This window comes from Eumetopias jubatus, unplaced genomic scaffold (genome assembly GCF_037043125.1).
Source record: "Eumetopias jubatus isolate StellerSeaLion01/CBP00866 unplaced genomic scaffold, mEumJub1_p1.0 scaffold_2, whole genome shotgun sequence".
Taxonomy (NCBI): Eukaryota; Metazoa; Chordata; class Mammalia; order Carnivora; family Otariidae; genus Eumetopias; species Eumetopias jubatus.
Window position 1 is genome coordinate 131,351,774 of NW_028274808.1, and position 22,395 is coordinate 131,374,168.

General features: G+C 39.5%; 1 protein-coding gene across 3 annotated transcripts in view; it reads left to right on the forward strand.

The window, feature by feature from the left end:
• The window catches only part of ABCG2 (ATP binding cassette subfamily G member 2 (JR blood group)), a 138,387-nt gene extending 116,283 nt beyond the window's left edge, over positions 1-22,104 (forward strand). For all 3 annotated transcript variants that reach the window (XM_028117754.1, XM_028117753.1, XM_028117755.2), the window contains 7 exons: positions 5,670-5,752; positions 11,825-11,914; positions 13,086-13,210; positions 14,709-14,863; positions 19,297-19,386; positions 19,945-20,027; positions 21,888-22,104. In XM_028117754.1, the coding sequence (XP_027973555.1) occupies positions 5,670-5,752; positions 11,825-11,914; positions 13,086-13,210; positions 14,709-14,863; positions 19,297-19,386; positions 19,945-20,027; positions 21,888-22,035 (774 nt within the window). In that variant the 3' untranslated portion in view covers positions 22,036-22,104. The remainder of the gene's footprint in view (positions 1-5,669; positions 5,753-11,824; positions 11,915-13,085; positions 13,211-14,708; positions 14,864-19,296; positions 19,387-19,944; positions 20,028-21,887) is intronic.
• The last annotated feature ends 291 nt before the right edge of the window (positions 22,105-22,395 follow it).

The window sequence follows — 22,395 nt, forward strand, 5'->3', positions numbered from 1 at the left end:
ATTCACTGTCAGATTAACTTTTCTTTTGATGAAGAGGGAATCGTGTTCTTTGCCTCATTTGGCTGGCTCTATTGGTAGTTGTTGATTAATACCCCTTTACTGTTCTGTATTCTCAGGTGCTCTGTCCTACAAAACCCTAGTATTCCCAGTTCATTGGTCCAACCTTTCTAAGGAAATCAGTTTAGCCAGTTATTTTGGGGGTGGTTGATTTTATTCATTATCAGTCATTGAATCTCTGTTGAGTACCAAAAGATGGCATGTTGTTGGCACTAATAAGATATTACTGACTTCTTGGGGCACCTGGGTGGCATAGTCAGTTGAGCGGCTGACTCTTGGTTTCAGCTTGGGCTGTGATCTCACAGTTGGGAGATTGAGCCTCGAGTTGGGCTCACATGTTCAGTGTAGAGTCTGCTTAAGACTCTCTCTCCCTCTGGCCCCCCATCCTGCCCCATGCATGTGTGAGATCTCTCTCTCTCTCTCAAATAAATAAATCTTAAAAATAAAAGATATGATTGACTTCTTACCACATGCACCAGAATTTTCATACTTCAGTACTGTTGCCTTTTAAGTATTAGTACCAAGAATCTCTGTCCCTCTGTGAGACATACTGCTAATTGCTCCAAACATTTTTGCTGCTATTATTTTGTATTTCTGTCAGAATATGAACACTTCTGTGTGCTATCAATCAAAGTTAAATTTTTATTCTTTTAGATTTGATATCATTTGGAAACAAGTTTGATAAATAAGTCAACCTTGTTTACCCATTGTTTCAACAGTGAGATAATGTAATGGAGTTGATTCTTTAGCGTGATTTATACATTATATATTTTTACTTTGAAAATAATGTAAAATTCTCCTTTTTCTGAAAGTGGCTTATAAGTGTCTTGTCCAAGTCACATATATAGTAATTCTGGGCAGGATGTGATTAGAATGTGGAGTTCTTTCTTTCTTTTTTTTTTTTTTTAAGTTTTTATTTAAATTCTAGTTAGTTAAGGGCACCTGGGTGGCTCAGTTGGTTAAGCGACTGCCTTCGGCTCAGGTCATGATCCCAGGGTCCCAGGATCGAGTCCCACATCAGGCTCCCAGCTTAGCGGGGGGCCTGCTTCTCCCTCTGACCTTCTTCCCTCTCATGCTTGCTCTCTCTCTCAAATAAATAAATAAATCTTTTAAAAAAATAAATTCTAGTTAGGTAATATACAGTGTATTATTAGTTTCAGATGTGCAATATAGTGATTCAACACTTCCATACAACACCCTGTACTCATCGCAAGTGCCCTCCTTCATCCCCATCACCTATTTTACCCATTCCCCTCCCATCTCCCCTCTGGTAACCATCACTTTGTTCCCTATAGTTAAGAGTCTGTTTCTTGGTTTGCCTCTCTCTGTTTTCCCCTATGATTTTGTTTCTTAAATTCCACATATGAGTGAAATCATATGGTATTTGTCTTTCTCTGACTATTTTATTTCGCTTAGCATAATACTCTCTAGCTCCATCTATGTTGTGCAAATGGCAAGATTTCATTCTTTTTTAGGATGAGTAATATTCCATTGTATATACCACATCTTCTTTATCCATTCTTCAGTCGATGGACACTTGGGCTCTTTCCATAATTTGGCTATAGTAGATAATGCTGCTATAAACATAGGGTTGCATGCATCCCTTTGAATTAGTGTTTTTGTATTCTTTGGGTAAATAATAATAACAATGGTGCAGTTGCTGGGTCATAAGGTAGTTCTATTTTTAACTTTTTGAGGACCGCCATACTGTCTTCCAGAGTGGCTGTACCAGTTTGCATTCCCACCAACAGAGCAAGAGGGTTCCCCCTTCTAGAATGTGGAGCTATTTCTAACACAGCATGATTCTGCACCTTTTGTTGCTAGGCTTTCTTCAGGTGCAGACCCAGGCCTAGTGCCTCCAAGTTGCATGTTCACCCTGCTTGCCTCCTCAGTGAACTCAGTTCCACAAAATGAGTCCTAATAATGCTCAGATTCATGGCAATGTTGTAGAACAAAGATAGAATACGGCATCTCTCTGAGCATTACCTATTCATATTTGTACATACTGGAATGTTAACTTAGGGCAGGAGCAGGCAAACCTTTTTTGTAAAGGGCTAGATAGTGTATACTTTTGGCTTTGCTGGCCGGGTGGTCTTTGTCTCAGGTACTCTGAGACAACTCTGCCATTTTAGCAAGAAAGGAGCTATAGTTAATACATAAACAAATGAACATAGCTATGTTCCAATAAAACTTTACCGATGGACACAAATTAGAATTTCATTTAAATTTCATGTGGCAAGAAATAGTCTTCTTCTCTCACTCTTTTTTCCCCCAACCATTAAAAAGGTAGTAAAACCTGTTCTTAGCTGGAGGGCTAAACAGAAATAGGTGACAGGCGATGTTTGGCCTGTGGACCCTAGCTGGCTGACCTTTGGTTTAGTGTTTTCAATCTTGCATGTATGTTGTTTACTTCTTTAAGTGTTTGAATGTGAGGCTATTAAACTGCTTTATGGCTTCCTGCTGATAAAGCTCGTATTGGTAATATTACAGCCATACTTAGATTTCAGCTAGTCATTTATGTGATTCAGACTTTGCTTCTGATAATACCATTTAACCAAAGGTTGTATTCGGATGATCCTGGAGTAAATGGATCATCGGTATAAAAGGATTTAATGTTCATTTAAAGTGCCATGGGTTTTTCTGATCAAATCTATTTGGAACACTCTGTTATAACTCTTAGAGATTAATTTTTCTTTTCTTTTTTTAAGATTTTATTTATTTATTTGACAGAGAGAGACACAGCGAGAGAGGGAACACAAGCAGGGGGAGTGGGAGAGGGAGAAGCAGGCTTCCCGCGGAGCAGGGAGCCCGATGCGGGGCTCGATCCCAGGACCCTGGGATCAAGACCTGAGCCGAAGGCAGACGCTCAACGACTGAGCCACCCAGGTGCCCTGAGATTAATTTTTCCATTGGTGTATTTAACATTTGACTAAGGATTAGTTTTTTGAGTGATGGCCATAATTATCCCTCAGAACTCACCTTGAGATAATATTGCTAAACACATTTGAACAAGAAAGAATAACATATTTCGGGAATTTTTTTCCCCTTCTGTTAAGAGACCAGGTGCACAGAACTCACAGATAGTGTCTTTGTGCACTCTGTTGAGCAATGTTTAGCTTGCTTGTTTTTTTTCTTTTCTGTAATGCAAGAAAGAATAACCTAGATGCCCCTTGTGAAAGCATGACAAAATTACGAGATTAATCATTTTGTCAATGTGTTTGAAAGCTGACTTGAACATTCTTTTAGAACTTTGAAACCTTTAGTAAACATCCTAATGATGAGACTGACAGTCCAGTCTGTTACTATAGGAAATCAAATATTTGAATACAAAAGAAACAAGCATGTAGATTGTCCAGTTTAAAAAGTCTGAACATTCCGGCGTGCCTGGGTGCTCAGATGGTTAAGCGTCTGCCTTCGGCTCAGGTCATGATCCCGGGGTCCTGGGATCGAGCCCCGCATCAGGCTCCCTGCTAGGCGGGAAGCCTGCTTCTCCCTCTCCCACTCCCCCCGCTTGTGTTCCTGTTCTCGCTGTATCTCTCTCTGTCAAATAAACAAATAAAATCTTAAAAAATAAAATAAAATAAAAAGTCTGAACATTCCTAAAGTTCTATTGTCTGAAAGTAGACTTGTGTATATACACATGCACACATGGTAATGGAGTCATCATTGTTTATTTTGGAAGTTTGAACTGTTGGCATAAAGTGCAGTATGTTCTGAGGGTAATGAAAATTATACCAAGGCAATAGATTTTTTTCCAAATTTCTGACTGTCTTATTAGCACAGGAATTTTGAAGACATCTCAGATCATACTTTTTTCCAGACTGTGGTCTTCACAAACTAGCCTTCACAGATCATTATCCTCTTTTCCAGTTTGGTTTGCTTCATGCCAGAATAGACTTGTAAAAAATTTCAAGTCTTAATACCATTACACTGTTGTAGTACTGAGATTTTTTTTTTTTAACTTTGAAGTTTCCAAGGTACATGGTGGGGTATTTTGTTTTCTTTCTTTCTTTTTTTTTTAAGATTTTATTTATTTATTTGACAGAGAGAGACAGCGAGAGCAGGAACACAAGCAGGGGGAGTGGGAGAGGGAGAAGCAGGCTTCCTGCTGAGCAGGGAGCCCGATGTGGGACTCGATCCCAGGACCCTGGGATCATGACCTGAGCCGAAGGCAGACGCTTAATGACTAAGCCACCCAGGCGCCCTTTTGTTGTCTTTAGATAACCATTCCTTCTATTTTTATATTCAATGCAATATAAAAGTACAATAAGTAGAATTTTCTTTTCTAAAGACTTTATTTATTTATTTGACAGAAAGAGAGACACAGCGAGAGAGGGAACACAAGCAGTGGGAGTGGGAGGGGGAGAAGCAGGCTTCCCGCGGAGGAGGGAGCCCGATGCGGGTCTGGATCCCAGGACCCTGGGACCATGACCTGAGCCGAAGGCAGACCCTTAACAACTGAGCCACCCAGAAGCCCCAATAAATAGAATTTTAATTAATTTTAAATAAATTCTATCACAGTACAACCCTTAATCCTTTGCTTAGAAGTGTCCTTAAGAGACAATTTTATGAATCTTAAAAACAAAAGTGATGTTTATGTAGTCTTCTTAGGAGTCCCCAAACAGATCGAGGAAGCGGATGTAGGTAAGAGTGGCAAAGAATTGGCAGCTTAGTTGTACACTGTTGTCTGTAGGACCTTGGATGGAGGTTGTTAGAGAAGCTGTGACAAGAGAATGGGTAGTGGAAGCATTTGAGTACCTTCAGAAAGAGCTGGTTGAATGCTTCGGTGGAGGTGACATTGCGCTTTTCCAGTGCAGGCCTGCCCTGCCCCCTGGGTCAGGTCGGCGGTCAGCTTACCCCTGCTTCCTCATCACGCAGAATAAATTGTTAGAATTTTTTTATGTGTGTTTGAAAATTTTTATTTATTTATAATGGTAAGAGTAAAGATACCCTGTTTTTATTTGAACCTCTTGAAATATAAAACTGCATGTTCATGGGGCGCCTGGGTGGCTCAGTTGGTTAAGCGTCTGCCTTCGGCTCAGGTCATGATCCTGGAGTCCCAGGATCGAGTCCCGCATCAGGCTGCCTGCTCAGCGGGGAGACTGCTTCTCCCTCTGACCCTTCCCCCCTCATGTGCTTTCTCTCTCTCTCATTCTCTCTCTCTCAAATAAATAAAATCTTAAAAAAACAAAACAAAACTGCATGTTCACTAGCACAAAAGGTTGAGAGTCCAGGTCAGAACTCTTATCCATTTGGACTTTATTCCTTAAATGACCTAGCCAGGCGCTTGCATTGTTCCCCTATTGTATATGGCCCTCCCAGGCCTGGTGGCCTGAATTGGACCTTGAACTGGCCTGGTGAATCACTGGGAGGAACCTTAGCATTCCAGGGGTCTACTGTGTTCTATCAGCCTCCCAACACACAAATCAATTATTTTTTACTTTAGAAAGCAGTCTAATAACATACACTGTTTTATATTCATTCAAGGACTTTGTCTGAACCACTTGAAGTATCTATCTCAATGAAGAGATTTTATTATGTAGACTTATGTCTTATAATAATAAATGGTATGTTAAGTTTTAACACTTATTTTTCTTTTTCTTTTTGGAAAGATAATTGTAACAGTCATCCTGGGATTTGTTATTGGTGCTATTTTCTATGATCTAAAAAATGATCCTACAGGAATCCAGAATAGGTAAGTAAATTTGGATCTTGATTTTGAGAAAGTGCTGTTACAACTTTCTAGCTAATGAAAATCCATTAAGAATTTGAATTTGAGACAAGTACAGGATAAACTGAGGAGGGGGATAAGTCAATGAACTGCAAGCTGAATGCGTGTGTGTGTGTGTGTGTGTGTGTGTGTGTGTGTGTGTGTGTGTATGGTGGTAATTTATACAGACTCTACAGGTAATTAATTTTTACCTTCTTTTTTTTATTTTTTTTAAAGATTTTATTTATTTATTTGAGAGAGAGAGAATGAGAGATAGAGAGCACGAGAGGGAAGAGGGTCAGAGGGAGAAGCAGACTCACTGCCGAGCAGGGAGCCCGATGTGGGACTCGATCCCGGGACTCCAGGATCATGACCTGAGCTGAAGGCAGTCGCTTAACCAACTGAGCCACCCAGGCGCCCTAATTTTTACCTTCTTAACCAGTTTTAAGCATACAGTTCAGTGATATTAAATACATTCACATTATTTTTTTAAAGATCTTATTTATTTAGAGAGAGAGAGCATGCGAACGGGGGGAGGGGTAGAGGGAGAGAGAGAATTTCGAGCAGACTCTGCACTGAGTGCAGAGCCTCACTTGGAGCTTGATCTCATGACCCTGAGATCATGACCTGAGCCAAAATCAAGAGTCAGATATTTAACTGACTGAGCCACCCAGGATCCCCAGTACGTTCATGTTATCGTGTAACTATCACAACCATCCAACTCCAGAACTTTTCATCTTCCCAAACTGCATCTCTGTACCTATTGAACAAAAATTCCTCATTCTCACTTTCTTTAGTGCCTGGAAGCCACCATTATACTTACTGTCTCTGAATTTGACTACTCAAGGTACTCATATAAGTGGAATCATACAGTATTTGTCTGTTGGTGACTGGCTTATTTTCCTTAGCATAGTATCTTCAACGTTCATCCATGTTGTAGCATATGTCAGGATATCTTTTCTTTTAAAGGCTGAATAATATTCCATTGCATGGATATACCATATTTTGTTTATGCATTTCTCTGTCCTTGGACACGGGTTATTTCTACCTTTTGGCTGTTGTGAATGTTGGGGAGGAAGAATTTCCTCTGTCATTCAGAGTCCTTCTAGTAGGACTGAGAATCACATTGACATGAGACAAATTAACAGGAGAAAACCGAGTTTAATAGCATATATAGAGGGAATCCACACAGACATGCAAATTCCAAAAGCAGTGAGACAACATGATACTTATACGAGCTAAGGAGAAGGCTGGGTAGGGTAAGGGGAGAAAGATTTTAGCAGGAAGGTGGGAGATGATGTTTGGAAAACAAAGGTTGCCCTCTTATGCAGATAAGTTTCTTAGGCAAAGAGGCATCTTTCTTAATAGCTCTCTTCTTAAAAGGCTCTCCTTTCCAATTTAAATTTAGGCAGTTGTGGGGGAGATAAGAAGCTTTTTTTAAAAATTTTATTTATTTGACAGAGAGAGAAAAAGAGAGAGCAAGAGCACAAGCAGGGGGAGCAGGAGACAGAGGGAAAGGGAGAAGCAGACTTCCCACCAAGCAGGGAGCCCGACGCAGGGCTTGATCCCAGGACCCCAGGACCATGACCTCAGCTGAAGGCAGATGCCTAACTGACTGAGCCACCCAGGTGCCGTGAGATAAAAAGCTTTTCCTGAGTCTGCCGGGTCCTGATGGCTTTTAACTCAAAATAATTTTCATGTCAAAGTGACCCATCTTGGAGTGGCCTGCCCTTTACTCCTAATTGAGCAATGTTGCTATGAATGTGGATGTACAAATATCTGTTTGAATCTCTGCTTTAAATTCTTTTGGATTTTTACCCAGAAGTAGAACTCCTGGATTATTTGGTAATTCTATGAAATATTCTATCTTCCACAGCAGCTGTATCATTTTGCATTCCTACCAGCGGGGCACAAGGGTTTCAATTCCTCTACAACATTACCAAATGTTATTTTCTGTTTGTTTGTTTTTTTTTTCTTTTAAGTAATAATAACCATCCCAATTGGTGTCAGGTGATAGCTCATGTGGTTTTTGATTTGCATTCCCCTAATGATTAGTGATGTTGAGAACCTTCTCATGTGCTTATTGGCCATTTGTGTATCTTCTTTGGAGAAATGTCTATTCAAATCCTTTGCCCATTTTTTAATTGGATTTTTAAATTGTTGAACTGTAAGTGTTCTTTATATATTCTGGATATTAACCCCTTATCAGGTATAAATTTGCAAGTATTTTCTGACCTTCTGTGGGTCATCTTTTCACTGTTGAGAGTGTCCTTTGATACACAAAAGTTTTAAAATTTTGATGTAGTCGAGGTTATCTGTTTTTTGCTTTTGTTGCTTGTGAATAAGTTTTCCTTTATATTTTTTGATTTGTTTGCCATGGGGAGGTGGATGACACTCGGTTTTTTCTGTTATATGGTTAGCACTTATGTTAGTTTACCTTACCAAGTTTTAGTCATCATGTGCCCTTACAAATATTTTTTCATGATGAGACTTAGTAATGGGCTCTAGCATGCTCTGAATGTATATGCTCAGTACTGTCAAAGACTGCAGAGTTCTCCTTATAGAGAGCTGTTCTGTGTAGAAAGCTGTTCTGTGCCAGGCACTGTGCTCTGTGTTTTAAACCATGGATGCAGACTTCTGCCTCAAAAAGTGGGGTGGTATTATCCCCATTTTACCATAAGGATATGAGGAAAGTTGCAGTAGCTTAAGTCGAATCTGTTTTGATGTCTGATTGTTTATGAAAGAAAGAATAAGCATAAAAGTCAATTCCTCACTCAAGTAAAATAAATTATCTCCTGTATGGAATCAGATAGTGTTACTCTGTGTTATGATTATTATGGCAGCTTATTTCCAGAGTTATGTCACTGTTTTTCTTTTTACTTTCCCTGAAGGGTGTGGTGGCCTCTCACTTGTTTCCAAGCTTGCTAGTAATTGATGATTTGTACCCATTATAGGTGGCATATTTTTACCAAGCACAGAATATAGGTCACAGGATCTATTGCCCATGGACCTTTTGTGTTGTGCAGTGGGAAGTATTTGGAAAAAGTATTGGAAAACCTGTCTGCAACTGGAATTTTAAAGAGGAATTGGATATCTAACCATTACAATTCTTGGTAGAAGAATCCAGAGAAGTAAAGAAGAGGTTTAGCAGTTTCTTCAAATGTTTTCTGGAGAAATAGGGCATTGGATTTATTTTAATTTGTATTTTTGACATAAACGTGTTGCCACTTTTTCATCATTTGAAATTGCTCAGGAGGCCAGTGGTTTTGTTCTCTTCTTCGTGAAAGAATTATCCCAAAGAGGTGCTCTCTGCTTTTTCTCTAACCTGTGTAACTAACAATCTGGGTTTTATTTATATGTAGAGTAGGAGCTTCTATGACCTAATAGTTACCTTACAGGGCTGTGGTGATAGCTAAACAAATTAATATATATTAAGAGAAAAGATATTTTAAAAAATATTTGGATCAGTAAGTAGATATTACAGACATGGATTACCAGCTTGAAAAGAATTAGAGGGGCGCCTGGGTGGCTCGGTTGTTGAGCATCTGCCTTCGGCTGAGGTCATGATCCCAGGGTCCTGGGATCGAGCCCCATGTCGGGCTCTCTGCTCAGTGGGGAGTCTGCCTCTCCCTCTCCCACTCCCCCTGCTTGTGTTCCCTCTCTTGCTGTCTCTCTCTCTGAGTCAAAAATAAATAAATAAAACCTTAAAAAAAAAAAGAATTAGAATACCTTAAATTCTTTAGCAATAAAACTGTATTTACTATAAATCATATGATTTAGAAGTAATGTCAGTGTCTACTAGTTCAGAATCATGATGAACATAACAGTATTGTTAGATATAAGGCTTAACAAATTGAGCTGAATTGTTGCATGTCCCATCTTTCTTTCTTTCTTCCTTTCTTCCTTCCTTCCTTCCTTCCTTCCTTCCTTCCTTTCTTCCTTTCTTTCTTCCTTCCTTCCTTCCTTCCTTCCTTCCTTCCTTCCTTCCTTCCTTCCTTCCTTCCTTCCTTCTTTCTTTCTTTCTTTCTTTCTTTCTTTCTTTCTTTCTTTCTTTCTTTCTTTCTTTCCTTCTTTCTTTCTTTCCTTCTTTCTTTCTTTCTTTTCTTTCTTTTCTTTCTTTTCTCTCTCTCTCCCCCCCCTTCCTTTCTTCTTCTTCTTGTTCTTTTTTTTTTTTGCATGTCCCATATTTCTGAAATTAGCTTTTATTTTGCTAGTAGGCTGACTTGTGTGGAAATAGTTACATAGCTGCCTGTGTACCAGGTCTGGCTATTTTCCATTCATTAATTATTGTATAAGCACTTACTTATAAAACAGTCTGTTCTTTAAGTTATTTTTTGGTGTTAAAAACAATTACTAAGTGTCTATGAACTTTTTTTGTTTTGAGGGGCTTTACACTTGGGTTTATATTTTTAAAAATGTTCTCTCTCATTCTTGTGTCATTTATTTTTTATTTTTAAATATTTATTTATTTGAGAGAGAGAGTGAGAGAGAGAGAGCACATGAGAGTGGGGAGGGTCAGAGGGAGAAGCAGACTCCCTGCTGAGCAGGAGCCCGATGCGGGACTCGATCCCGGGACTCCAGGATCATGACCTGAGCCGAAGGCAGTTGCTTAACCAACTGAGCCACCCAGGCGCCCATTCTTGTGTCATTTAAATGATGGTCACTTCAGCTCTTTCAGTGTCAACTCACATCCTCCATGTGAATTAAGTGGTTTGATTATGAAGGGAAGCCCGACACTTTTAACATTCATTTCAGGAATGTTGGCATGCTTTCATAAAATGCGTGTATCTATCAAAGTGTAGATTAACTGTGACTTTCCTTTTAAAGTCTTAATTATTTTACTGAGAAAAAAGCAATAGTAGTCTTCCTTTTCTTACAGGTACACAAATAAATTTTTCCTTTAACAACATCATTTTGTTTTTTTTTGAGCACGTTGGAAACCATTTTGGTGATGGCTTGTCAAGGACAGTATCAAGGCTCTACTCCCAGTTGTGTGGTGGATATATATAATGTGTCAATTGAAGTTTTCCTCCACTGTCCTTTTGCCTCTTCATGTCTTAGTTTCTTCTTTCCTTTAAAAAGGAGGCGAATAGAGGTTTTTAGCTTTGCAGACTTTATTTGGTTCACTATTTCTCTGTTCAGACATTAGGAATGATACTTGTTGTTTTTGTTAGTTAAAATTCAAGATGATGGGACGACTGGGTGGCTCAGTCGTGAAGCTTCTGCCTTTGGCTCAGGTCATGATCCCAGGTCTCCTGGGATCGAGCCCCGCGTCGGGCTCCCTGCTCCGCGGGAAGCCTGCTTCTCCCTCTCCCACTCCCCCTGCTCGTGTTCCCTCTCTCGCTGTGTCTCTCTCTGGCAAATAAATAAAAATCTTAAAAAAATAATAATAAAAAAATTAAAAAAATTAAAAAAATAAAAAATATTCAAGATGATAGTATTTTTATGTCCTTCATATTCATCAGCACACACTGCCATTACAGAGAACCATAGGCTGGGTGGCTTAAACAACAGTCTAAACGACAATTTCTTATACTTCTAGAGAACCAGGTGCATCCATGGTCAGGTTTCCAGGAGAGCCTGTCTTCCTGGCTCACAGGTGGCTCTCTTTTTGCTGTGTCTTCACATGGCAGAGAGAGAGTGTGCACGCTGATGTCTCTCCCTTTCCTTTTAAGGACACTAATCCCATTGTGAGGGCTCTATCCTCATGAGCTCATCTAAATCTAATTACCTCCCAAATATACTGTCTCTAAATATCATCACATTGAAGGTTCGGGCTTCAACACTGGAATTTGGGGAGGACACATTTCGATCCATAGCAATCCGGGACCTTGACTTCCAAACTGTGCTCTGTGGAGTCCTAGGGGTACCACTGTGGATACACAGAGATGGTGGGGAGAAAGCTGATGGGGCACATACTTCCCTCTGTTTTAACCAGAACAGTTTCTATTTCATGTTATAAGGTATCGTTTGAGGAGAGAGTTTTGTAGTTAGAAAATTGATTTAAGAATGTTTAATCGACTGCAGTGCTCCCCCCCCCCCTTTCTCTCATTGCAGATCAGGAGTGCTCTTCTTCCTGACGACCAACCAGTGTTTCAGCAGTGTGTCAGCTGTGGAGCTCTTTGTGGTTGAAAAGAAGCTCTTTATGTGAGTAGGTCTCTGTTCCAGGAAGGGGGCTATCCGATATCAGGGGCTGTTGGTCAAACTGGTCATATCCAGTATTGGGCCACAGCTTGGTTCCTGGGGATTGCCAATGTTAATTGAGAAAAAGCAGCCAGAGGCTGGAAGGATGATCATGAGCATCTGGGGCTTGATACCAAGGGAAAAAGGAATTCAAGAATCGGGCAGAGCCAGCAAATCCAAATGCTGCAGAAAAAGCAAGCGATAAAGGGGCTAAAAGGGATCTTTTTTTTTAAGCAAATGAGAAGTCATAATGGTCCTTACAGGAAAAGTTAGAGAGGCTTGGTAGAGAGAAAGTAGCGGGTTGAGCAGTAAATATAAGGTGTGGAGGTCAAATTGACAAAGAATGTGGACCCAGCTTAGCCCTCAGTGGGAGGGGAATGGAAGGAACCAAAAAGGGCAGCCTTAAAATAAAGTAGGGGCTGTTTTGTTTCTTGTGTTTTTCAAAGTTGGATGAGATTTGCCCATATTTACATGCTGAGGAAAGGAATCATTCCCGAGGGAACGAAAGATATTGGTGGAGGAGTTTGGAATTATAGGAGGAAGATGTCAGGAAGAGGAAGGGATCTAGAACTGGAGAGGGAAGGAAACAGGATTTGCTGGCTGACAGGGATGTGTGGTTGAAAGTTGAAAGGTATGATTGTTGAAGGAAGAAGTGCCATTTTCTTTTTTATCATGAGAGTGGAAGAAGTGATCCAAGGTGCATTAGGAAGCTCGGAGGATAGCAGAGCCACCTACTTCATAATCAGAAGTGGGGAGAAAGTAAAGCCTCTACCATAACTGAACTCAGCTACTGGAGCGCTGTTCTTCAAGGAGAGCCAGTGTGGGAAGAGAGGGAGGAGATGCAGATCTGCTCACCGGGAGTGGGTGCTCAGGGGGCAGAATGGATGGCATCCAGAGGGAGTTCTATAACGAGAAGAGGGGTATTGCACAGACTCATGTGGGGGAGACATCACAGGGGAGGCTCACACCTAAGATGGTGCCTGATGCTGACAGGATGGTGGCGGGGGTTTGCCTCAAGGATGTGAGAAGCTGTAGTCATTAGACCCCTGGTGGCGGCGAAGTCTGTAGGTAAGCAAGCAGCCCAATCTGGTCTCTGCCTTCCTAAACTAATGTAGGACAATTTTTTCCTTTTTAGACATGAATATATCAGTGGATACTACAGAGTGTCATCTTATTTCTTTGGAAAACTGTTATCTGATTTATTACCCATGAGGATGTTACCAAGTATTATATTTACTTGTATAATATACTTCTTGTTAGGTAAGCAATATGACAAAAGGTTTGTGTCTTTAGTTTTGGATATGAGGGCAAGCCGATTTCTTTTTACCAACTTGTTTTTGGTTCTCAGACTCTAAACCAAGCCAGTGAGAGAAGGAGACATCTATCCATTGTGCGTGCTATGAAATAACTGTTCTCTGAGGACATTTTTGTCAAGACTTGTCCCAAACTAACTTAAAACTATTTATAAAACTGTATTTTACTGAAAGATGCTGTGTGTCATTTATAAACATGGAAAGAATTCACAAAACTATTTGAGACTATGCTGGAGGAGCTGGGGTAGTTACTATTTATGTTTGTTTGTGTTTTTTCCCCCAAAGATTTTATTTTTTATTTATTTGACAGAGACACAGCGAGAGAGGGAACACAAGCTGGGGGAGTGGGAGAGGGAGAAGCAGGCTTCCCGCCGAGCAGGGAGCCTGATGCGGGGCTCCATCCCGGCACCCGGGATCGTGACCTGAGCCAAAGGCAGATGCTTAACCATCTGAGCCACCCAGGCGACCCCTACTTATTTATATTTTTATTCATGTGTGTGTCTGTGTGTTTATATGTAAACATAGTGAAAGACAGTGACTTTCAGGGCTTCCTGCTTTAATACAAATACTTGCTTGATAGGTGTAGTTAGATTTATTTCTGCATTGTGTTTAGGCTTTACCCCAGGCTCACTGTATCAGAATTTCCATATATTTTACTGATACACAAAACACACGCACACATCAGAAATATATATTTTAATTAAAAAATATATAAGTAAAGCACTCTAGAGGAACATCAACTGATTGAGTTTAAACTTCCATTTTATATATAAGAGGTGTGTCATAAAGAATTAGGTGTAGAACCTAGATCCTCAGACTCTTGACTGGTGGTCTTACTCCAAAACCTTCAGATTGTGTGACCCATAATATTAGTCCATTATAGTTTGTAAAGTAGTTTTATGAAACTTATTTAACCCCACCCTCAATCCCAGAATTATATGGTGCTTTGTCTTGGGCGACTTGGACTGTGGAGATGTTCCCCAGATACTGAAACCACTGAGAGGTCATGTAATCTTCTTCCCAGTTTATTTACTTATGCAGTTATAGCAAACAGCCATGTGGTGATGTTTGGGTAAAACACATATGCTATTGACGAGTTTCCTTCTTAGAAGAAAAGGCGGTAGAATGGGGGCCAGTTGTGTTGCCTGGAGCTCTCCATCTCAGGCACTCAGAAATTGTTAATAATTACAAATAAAGGAGCAGAGATGTTATACAGAAATGTGCTTATGCCACAAGTATAAAAAAGAAACTGTATGATAACTTTGTACAGTAACATGGGGGAACTGGTAATGAAATTGGTGACCCAAGGTGGTTGGATAGAGGATGAATTTTCTTCATTCTGGTATTAGTTTCTCAAAATATTAAGTGCTTTGCACAGTAAGCAATCCCAAATACACAGTTACCCAGGCAGTTGGATTCAACCCCCTCTTTTCTTCCCAACTAAGGCTTGAAACCAGTTGTGGAGGCCTTCTTCATCATGATGTTTACCCTTATGATGGTGGCTTATTCGGCCAGTTCTATGGCACTGGCCATAGCAGCAGGCCAGAGTGTGGTATCCATAGCAACACTTCTCATGACCATCTCCTTTGTGTTTATGATGGTGAGTAGGAATTGTGCTTCTCTGAGAAGTAATTATTTCCCCTTATTCCTTCCCACAAATTTACCTGTTACCTAAAACCTGCTTTGAGGATTCTGTAAATGGGATTCTCTTCTTTAAGGAGACCATGTATTGAGGTACAGCTTAGAGAATGTACAGGTTTTTCTTGACATTACCCAGCATTTTTGGCTACTGTTCTAATATAATTGCTATAACTTCAGTTAACGTTTTGTTACAAATTAGTTTTTAAAAGATGTTTCTTGGTGACAGATAGTGAAACCTTGATAAACTGGAACTTCAAAAGCCAAACTAGACTTTAAACCAAAGACTGTAACAAGAGATGAAGAAGGGCACTATATCATAATAACGGGGACAGTAGTACAACAAGAAGATCTAACAATTGTAAATATTTATGCCCCCAATATGGGAGCATCCAAATATATAAAACAATAACAGACATAAAGGAACTTATTGATAATAATTCAATAATAGTAGGGGACTTTAACACCCTACTTGAAGCAATGGACAGATCCATCTAATCAGAAAATCAACAAGGAAACAATGGCTTTGAATGACACACTCGACCAGATGGACTCAACAGATATATTCAGAACATTTCATCCTAAAGCAACAGAATACATAGTCTTTTCAAGTGAACATGGGACTTCTCCAGAATAGGTCACATACTAGGTTACAAATCAGTCCTCAATAAGTACAAAAAGGTTGAGATCATACCATACATATTTTCTGACCACAACACTGTGAAACTTGAAGTCAACCACAAGAAAAGATTTGGAAAGATCACAAATACATGGAGGTTAAACAGCATTCTACTAAACAATGAATGGGTCAACCAGGAAATCAATAAATTAAAAAAATACATGAAACAAACGAAAATGAAAACACAATGGTCCAAAACCTATGGGATGCAGCAAAAACAGTCCCAAGAGGGAAGTATATAGCAATACAGGCCTACCTCAAGAAGGAAGAAAAATCTCAAACAACCATAACCTTATACCTAAAGGAGCTAGAAAAAGAACAACAAACGAAGCCTAAAGCAAGCAGAAGGAAGGAAATATTAAAGATTAGAGCAGAAATAAATGATATAGAAACTTAAAAAAAAAATCCCAATAGAATAAATCAATGAAATCAGGAGCTGGTTCTTTGAAAAAATTAGTAAAATTGATAAACCTATAGCCAGACTTATCAAAAAGGAAAGAGAAAGGATCCAAATAAATAAAATCACAAATGAGAGAGGAGAAATAACAAGCAACACCACAGAAATACAAACAATTATAAGAGAGTATTTTGAAAAATTATATGCCAACAAATTGGACAGTCTGGAAGAATGGACAAATTCCTAGAAACATATAAACTACCAGAACTGAAACAGGAAAAAATAGAAAACTTGAACAGAATAATAACCAGTAAAGAAATTGAATCAGTAATCAAAAATCTCCCAACAAATAAAAGTCCAGAGCCAGATGACTTCACAGGGGAATGCTACCAAACATTTAAAGAAGAGTTAACACTTATCCTCAAACTATTCCAAAAAATAGAAATGGAAGGAAAACTTCCAAACTTATTCTATAAGGCCAGCATCACCCTGATTCCAAAACCAGACAAAGACTCCACTGAAAAAGAGAACTACAGGCCAATATCCCTGATGAACATGGTTGCAAAAATGCTCAGTTCAATATTCACATACCAAAAAAAAAAAAATATTCGCATACTGAATCCAACAGTACATTAAAAGAATCATTCATCACGATCACGTGGGATTTATTCCTGAGCTGCAAGTTTGGTTCAGTATTTGCAAATCAGTCAACATGATTCACCACATTAATAAAGGCAAGGATAAGATTTATATGATCCTCTCAATAGATGCAGAAAAAGCATTTGACAAAGTACAGCATCCCTTCTTGATAAAAACCCTCAACAAAGTAGAGATAGAGGGAACATACCTCAATATCATAAAGGCCATATACAATAAACCCACAGCCAGTATCATCCTCAGTGGGGAAAAACAGAGCTTTTTCCCTGTGGTCGGGAACAAGACAAGGATGTCCACACTCAACCACTGTTACTTAACATAGTACTGGAAGTCCTAGCCTCAGCAATCAAGACAACAAAAAGAAATAAAAGGCATCTAATCGGTAAAGAAGAAGTAAAACTTTTACTATTTGCAGATGACATGATACTCTAGAGTAAACTCAAAAGACTCCACCCCAAAACTGCTAGAATCGACACACAAATTCATTAAAGTCATAGGATACAAAGTCAATGTATAGAAATCTGTTGCATTTCTATACACCAATAATGAAGCAGCAGAAAGAGAAATCAAGGAATCGATCCCATTTACAGTTGCACCAAGAACCATAACCATCCAGTAATTGCACTACTAGGCTAGGTATTTACCCAGAGGGGGGAAAATACTGATTCGAAGGGATACATGCACCCCTATGTTTATAGCAGCATTATCAACAATAGCCAAATTATGGAAAGCACTCAAATGTCAATTGACCGATGAATGGATAAAAAAGATGTGGTATGTATACAGAATGGAATATTACTTGGCCATCAAAAAGAATGAAATCTTGCTATTTGCAGTGATGTGGAAGGAGCTAGACAGTATTAGGCTAAGCGAAATAAGTCAGTCAGAGAAAGAAAAATACCATATGATTTCACTCATATGTGGAACTTAAACAAAACAAATGATCATAGGGGAAAAAAGGGAGAGGCAAACCAAGAAACAGACTTAACTACAGAGAGCAAACTGATAGTTGCCAGAGGAGAGGTGGTTAGGGGGTTGGGTTAAATAGATGATGGGCATGAAGGAGGGCACTTGTGATGAGCACCAGCTATCGTATGGAAGTGTTGAATCACTAAATTGTACACCTGAAACTAATCTTAAGAGTGTAAACTAATTGGAATTTAAACAAAAACTTATAAAAAAACACCCACAAAAACCAGAAAAATTTTGATTATAAGATTCCCTCATAAAAATGACAGGTTAATTACCCAACTTCTGTGCTAGTGTTAGAGAACCATTGACTTAAGTAGTAACTTAATGGTTTGGTTGGATCTACTCCTCCCCAAGGGAATAGCTAAGCTCCATGAGAAATAGAACAGTTTGCAGTGTGGGTAGTCTATCCTGGGTCCCTCCTATATTTTAAAAAGGGGTGTTTTAAAAAGTTCCAAAGCCCACACAGTACTGTGTCTCCTCCTTTCTGGGTTCCTGACTTTCTCTTATACCAATATATTTCTGTTTACCTTTTTTTTTTTAAATGGTTACTGAAGCCTAACCTTACATGTCCCTTAATTTTACCTGTACCTAGATGAATCAGTAGGTGAATCAGCTAGTTACCACCTTGCTCCGTTAACTACATCAAGTGAACAGGAACGTTTAGCCTGTTTCCTTAATACACGTTTTTTCTGCTAAGATGTCTTTAAAAGGAGCATAATTAGCACAACTTTTTGCCAAAGTTTAAGTCCTCCATTTCTGAGTCTGACATCCACCAATCTAAACATTATTGAGGAAGTGATAAACCTTGTGTGTATTTTCTATCATGTTATCCAATAAATAATGTGTCATCGATTTATAAAAATAGATATATTTGTGTGATATATTAGATGCTTCACCTTATTATTATTTAAAAGTTTGTATTATAGATCCTTTATAACCAGTCATAAAACCATATTTTACTCAGAGATGCTGTGTGTCCTCTGTTTGGCACCTGGTTAAGTCAAGTTCAAAAATATGTAGTCACTCCAGCAAGATTGTCATTGTTAGGTCTATCCCAGCATACCTCCTGCCAGTTAGAAGTTTTAGATGAGCCTCTTCTCACGTAGCCATCTGTTGCTGGAGTAATCCACCCCAGGATCTTCACTGTAAGCCTGCTCTTTGGTAGCTTTAAATGAAGGTATTCACCATATTTTATGTTGTACTTCCCCGTGTTATTCTGTATATCAGTTCCAGGCTTTGGGTTATTTTAGCATGCATCCTGAACCCCAGATTATTTCTGGAGTCATGCAGAGCGCAAGCCCTTGTAAATAACAAATCTTACCGTGTTAGGGAAATAGAGAGGGGCATGAGATGTTCAGGATCTGTTCTGGTATGTTTACTGGTGTGAACATATAATGGTTGTATCATTAGAACAGTCAGTACTTTATTGACCTTTCATTGTGGGCAGTTACCAAAAGTAAAATCCTTGACAATGAAGGGTCTTCCAATTAAATGGCATAGGTATTATTAGATATATTGTCATTCCTTTAGAACCATAAACAGCCTCAGCTCTAGAGAGGCATACGTATGCAGAGTGGAGAGGTCTTAGAAGAAATGTTTGTAAGGGTTGTCAGGGACTCAGAGATTATTCTCTGTAATTCTCCACGAAATCCCTTCACCAGGTCTGATTCTTGGCATTTGCTTTTTGTAGATATTTTCAGGGCTGTTGGTAAATCTCAGAACTGTTGGGCCTTGGCTCTCCTGGCTTCAGTACTTCAGCATTCCTCGATATGGCTATGTGGTAAGTTTTCCTCACATGTCCTTGTGACTGCTTCATTGTTCCCAAGCTAGAACCAACCAGAATAAAGCCTAACAACTTCGTGGCCCCAGCCATAAACTGTGAAAGTCTCCCAGGGGTTTCATTTTCAGAGTGATGAAGAAGAGTTTCACCTTGATCATCACCTGAGGTTTCCCCAGTCACCCTGCTGCCGAGGGAGGTTAGGGGTGGAGAGAGAATTCCTCATGAAGGAGAAAGATTGACTAATGGATATAAAAACATGTAGTTGCATTTCAGTTCCATACGAAAATAGAGGATGGGAACCTAGAGTACATATTTTATATATTAAAATTAGAAGATACTTTACTTCCATTGTTTTAGGAGCCAGAATCCCAACATAGGCCACTCAATTGCCAGGGAAAAGAATTTTAGTTGCTCTGGTGTGACCGAGACCGTGAATGTGAAGCTTGGTTTGTTTTTAGAAATAGCAGTAAAGATTAAACTAGGAGGACCTGATCATTCTTTGGAGACTTTTTGAAATTTAAAATTGTTTACCTTGTCCCATCTACCCTTGTGTTACAGGCTTTGCAGTATAATGAATTTTTGGGACAAAACTTCTGCCCAGGAGTCAATGTAACAGGGAATAATACCTGTAGCTATGCGATGTAAGTTTGTACTCAGTGTCAGAATGGATTTGCTTACTCTTGTGGTATCATGTAGCAAGGCCACTGGGCCACGTGGCTGGTGTGGGTCCTTTCTCTGAGTTGTTGTACACCAATGCACATCTCCTTGACATTCTACTTTGGTCAAAGTTATATTTAAGTTGGGGAAATGTTTCTGATATGTTGTTCATTTGGGGCCTTTTAAAACGCTGTTTTGATTGTGGGTTTTAGCTTTTATTTTCAGAACATTTGAGTTTGATATTTTAGCGAAGCCTTAGGATATTGGAATTGTATGGATTATGGGAAGTGTACAGATCCATGAACTTAAGGCTTCCTGTAAGCCCAACCCATGGCCAGGAGCAAGAGATTGAAAGGCAGCTAGAGCAGAACGGAGTGACTATTTCCCGGGCGCGCTTGTGGCACGTACCTCTTCCTCCTGCACTTAAATGGGATACATTATGAAATCGAAGTCTACACGGCTATTTTTTTTTCTTTTAAAATGACTTGGAATATCCTTATTAAAGCATGTACCCTCTAAAGAAGGAAACACATTTCAGTCAGCTGAGAAAGAAGTCCCATTTATTGCACAATGTCAATGAAACAAATGCAGATTTTCATAAAATCAGAGGATATTGTTTTAAAAATTGAATAACACTTTCCTTATTGATGATTGTTGCTAACGGTTTGATTCTGATACATTAACTAATGAAAGAAGAGAGAATGCTGGTATCCAAATCTCATGAACCTTCATGAAATAATAGTAACAGGAGAGAGTGCTGTTTTGAAGTATTTCTAGAAAACCTCTATAAAGAGTTTTCTTTATCCTGCCCGCTCCTCTCTTTTGTCTGGGCTTAACACTTTTTTGGGGGGACTGCTAGATTTCAAGAGCTGCACAAAGGTGGGATAACAGGTAATAATTAAGGCTGTACCAGGTGTTTTGAGTGCCAGGTGCTTTTCTAAACGGTGGCAGGGCTACTCCACCCTTGTGTTTCGGCTGCTGCTGAGGCTTTCATCTGATTTTTTTTTTTTTTTAAAGATTTTATTTATTTGAGAGAGAGAATGAGACAGAGAGAGCGCATGAGAGGGGAGAGGGTCAGAGGGAGAAGCAGACTCCCCGCCGAGCAGGGAGCCCGATGTGGGACTCGATCCCAGGACTCCGGGATCATGACCTGAGCCGAAGGCAGTCGCCTAACCGACTGAGCCACCCAGGCGCCCGAGGCTTTCACCTGGTTAAGTGGGCCTGCTGGCGATGGCATGTTGCAGAGCCTCTGCAGTGCTCAGACCGGGCTTGGTGCAAGAGCTGAGGGAACGCGACGGTGCCAGGAAGGCCGTGCTCACCTCTTTTCCCAGTTTCAAAATTCTTAGCCTGTGTTCGTTTGTATGGCTGATTTGTGGGTGATGAGTTCTAGAAAGAGCTTTGATCATCTCGGTAAGGACCTTTGATGTCATCTGTTAAAATTGAGGTTTTCCCCATCAGGAGTGAGGGCAAAATTACTTGATAAATGTTTCTGCCCTTTAAAGAGAGCAGCATCATAGATCTGGAAACAAATGAATTTGCAGAGACTAGCAGTTTTGGTTCACAGTGTGAGTCTGTGGACTTGGACAAGTTCCTTAAACCTTAGCCTCTTCATCTTTTAAATGTATGTACTAACCCCCATTGGGTTGTTTTAGGGATTAACTAAACTGTTTGCTATGCTAAGCAGATTGCTTAGCATAGTATCTAATGGATTCGTAAGCACTCATCTGTTACACATGAAGGCATAGTTATTTAAGCCTTGGTAACCTATGGGAGGAGTGATTTAAATGAGTAAAATTTGACAAATGCTAAGAATGAAGTCATATTCTTTTTCTGTTGAATTTCAGATGTACTGGCGAAGAATTTTTGCTAAACCAGGGCATCGATCTCTCCCCTTGGGGCCTGTGGAAGAATCACGTAGCCTTGGCATGTATGATTGTTATCTTCCTTATAATTGCCTACCTGAAGTTGTTATTTCTTAAAAAATATTCTTAAATTCCTCTTTAATTTACATGATTGATCCACACATTAAAAAGGGAGGATCTTGATTTTTTTTAAATATTCCGAAGTGTTTTTGTTGTCTTTTCTTTTGGCATCATACTGTTCAGCAAGAATTATTTTCAGCAAAGACATTCACAGAAACCGTGATGAACTGAATTACACACGAAAGAACCCAAGTCATAAACTAATGCTCTTATCAACTGCGTATTAGTTCATCTAGTCGTACAGTAACCCTGGGGGAGGCATCTAGTTTAATTTATTGACCTAAAAAAGAATTGAATTCTAGGAACTTGTGACAAGTTCTGAACATCTCTGATAGCAGTTTCCTCATCTTTAAAAGGAGTAGAGGGTTTG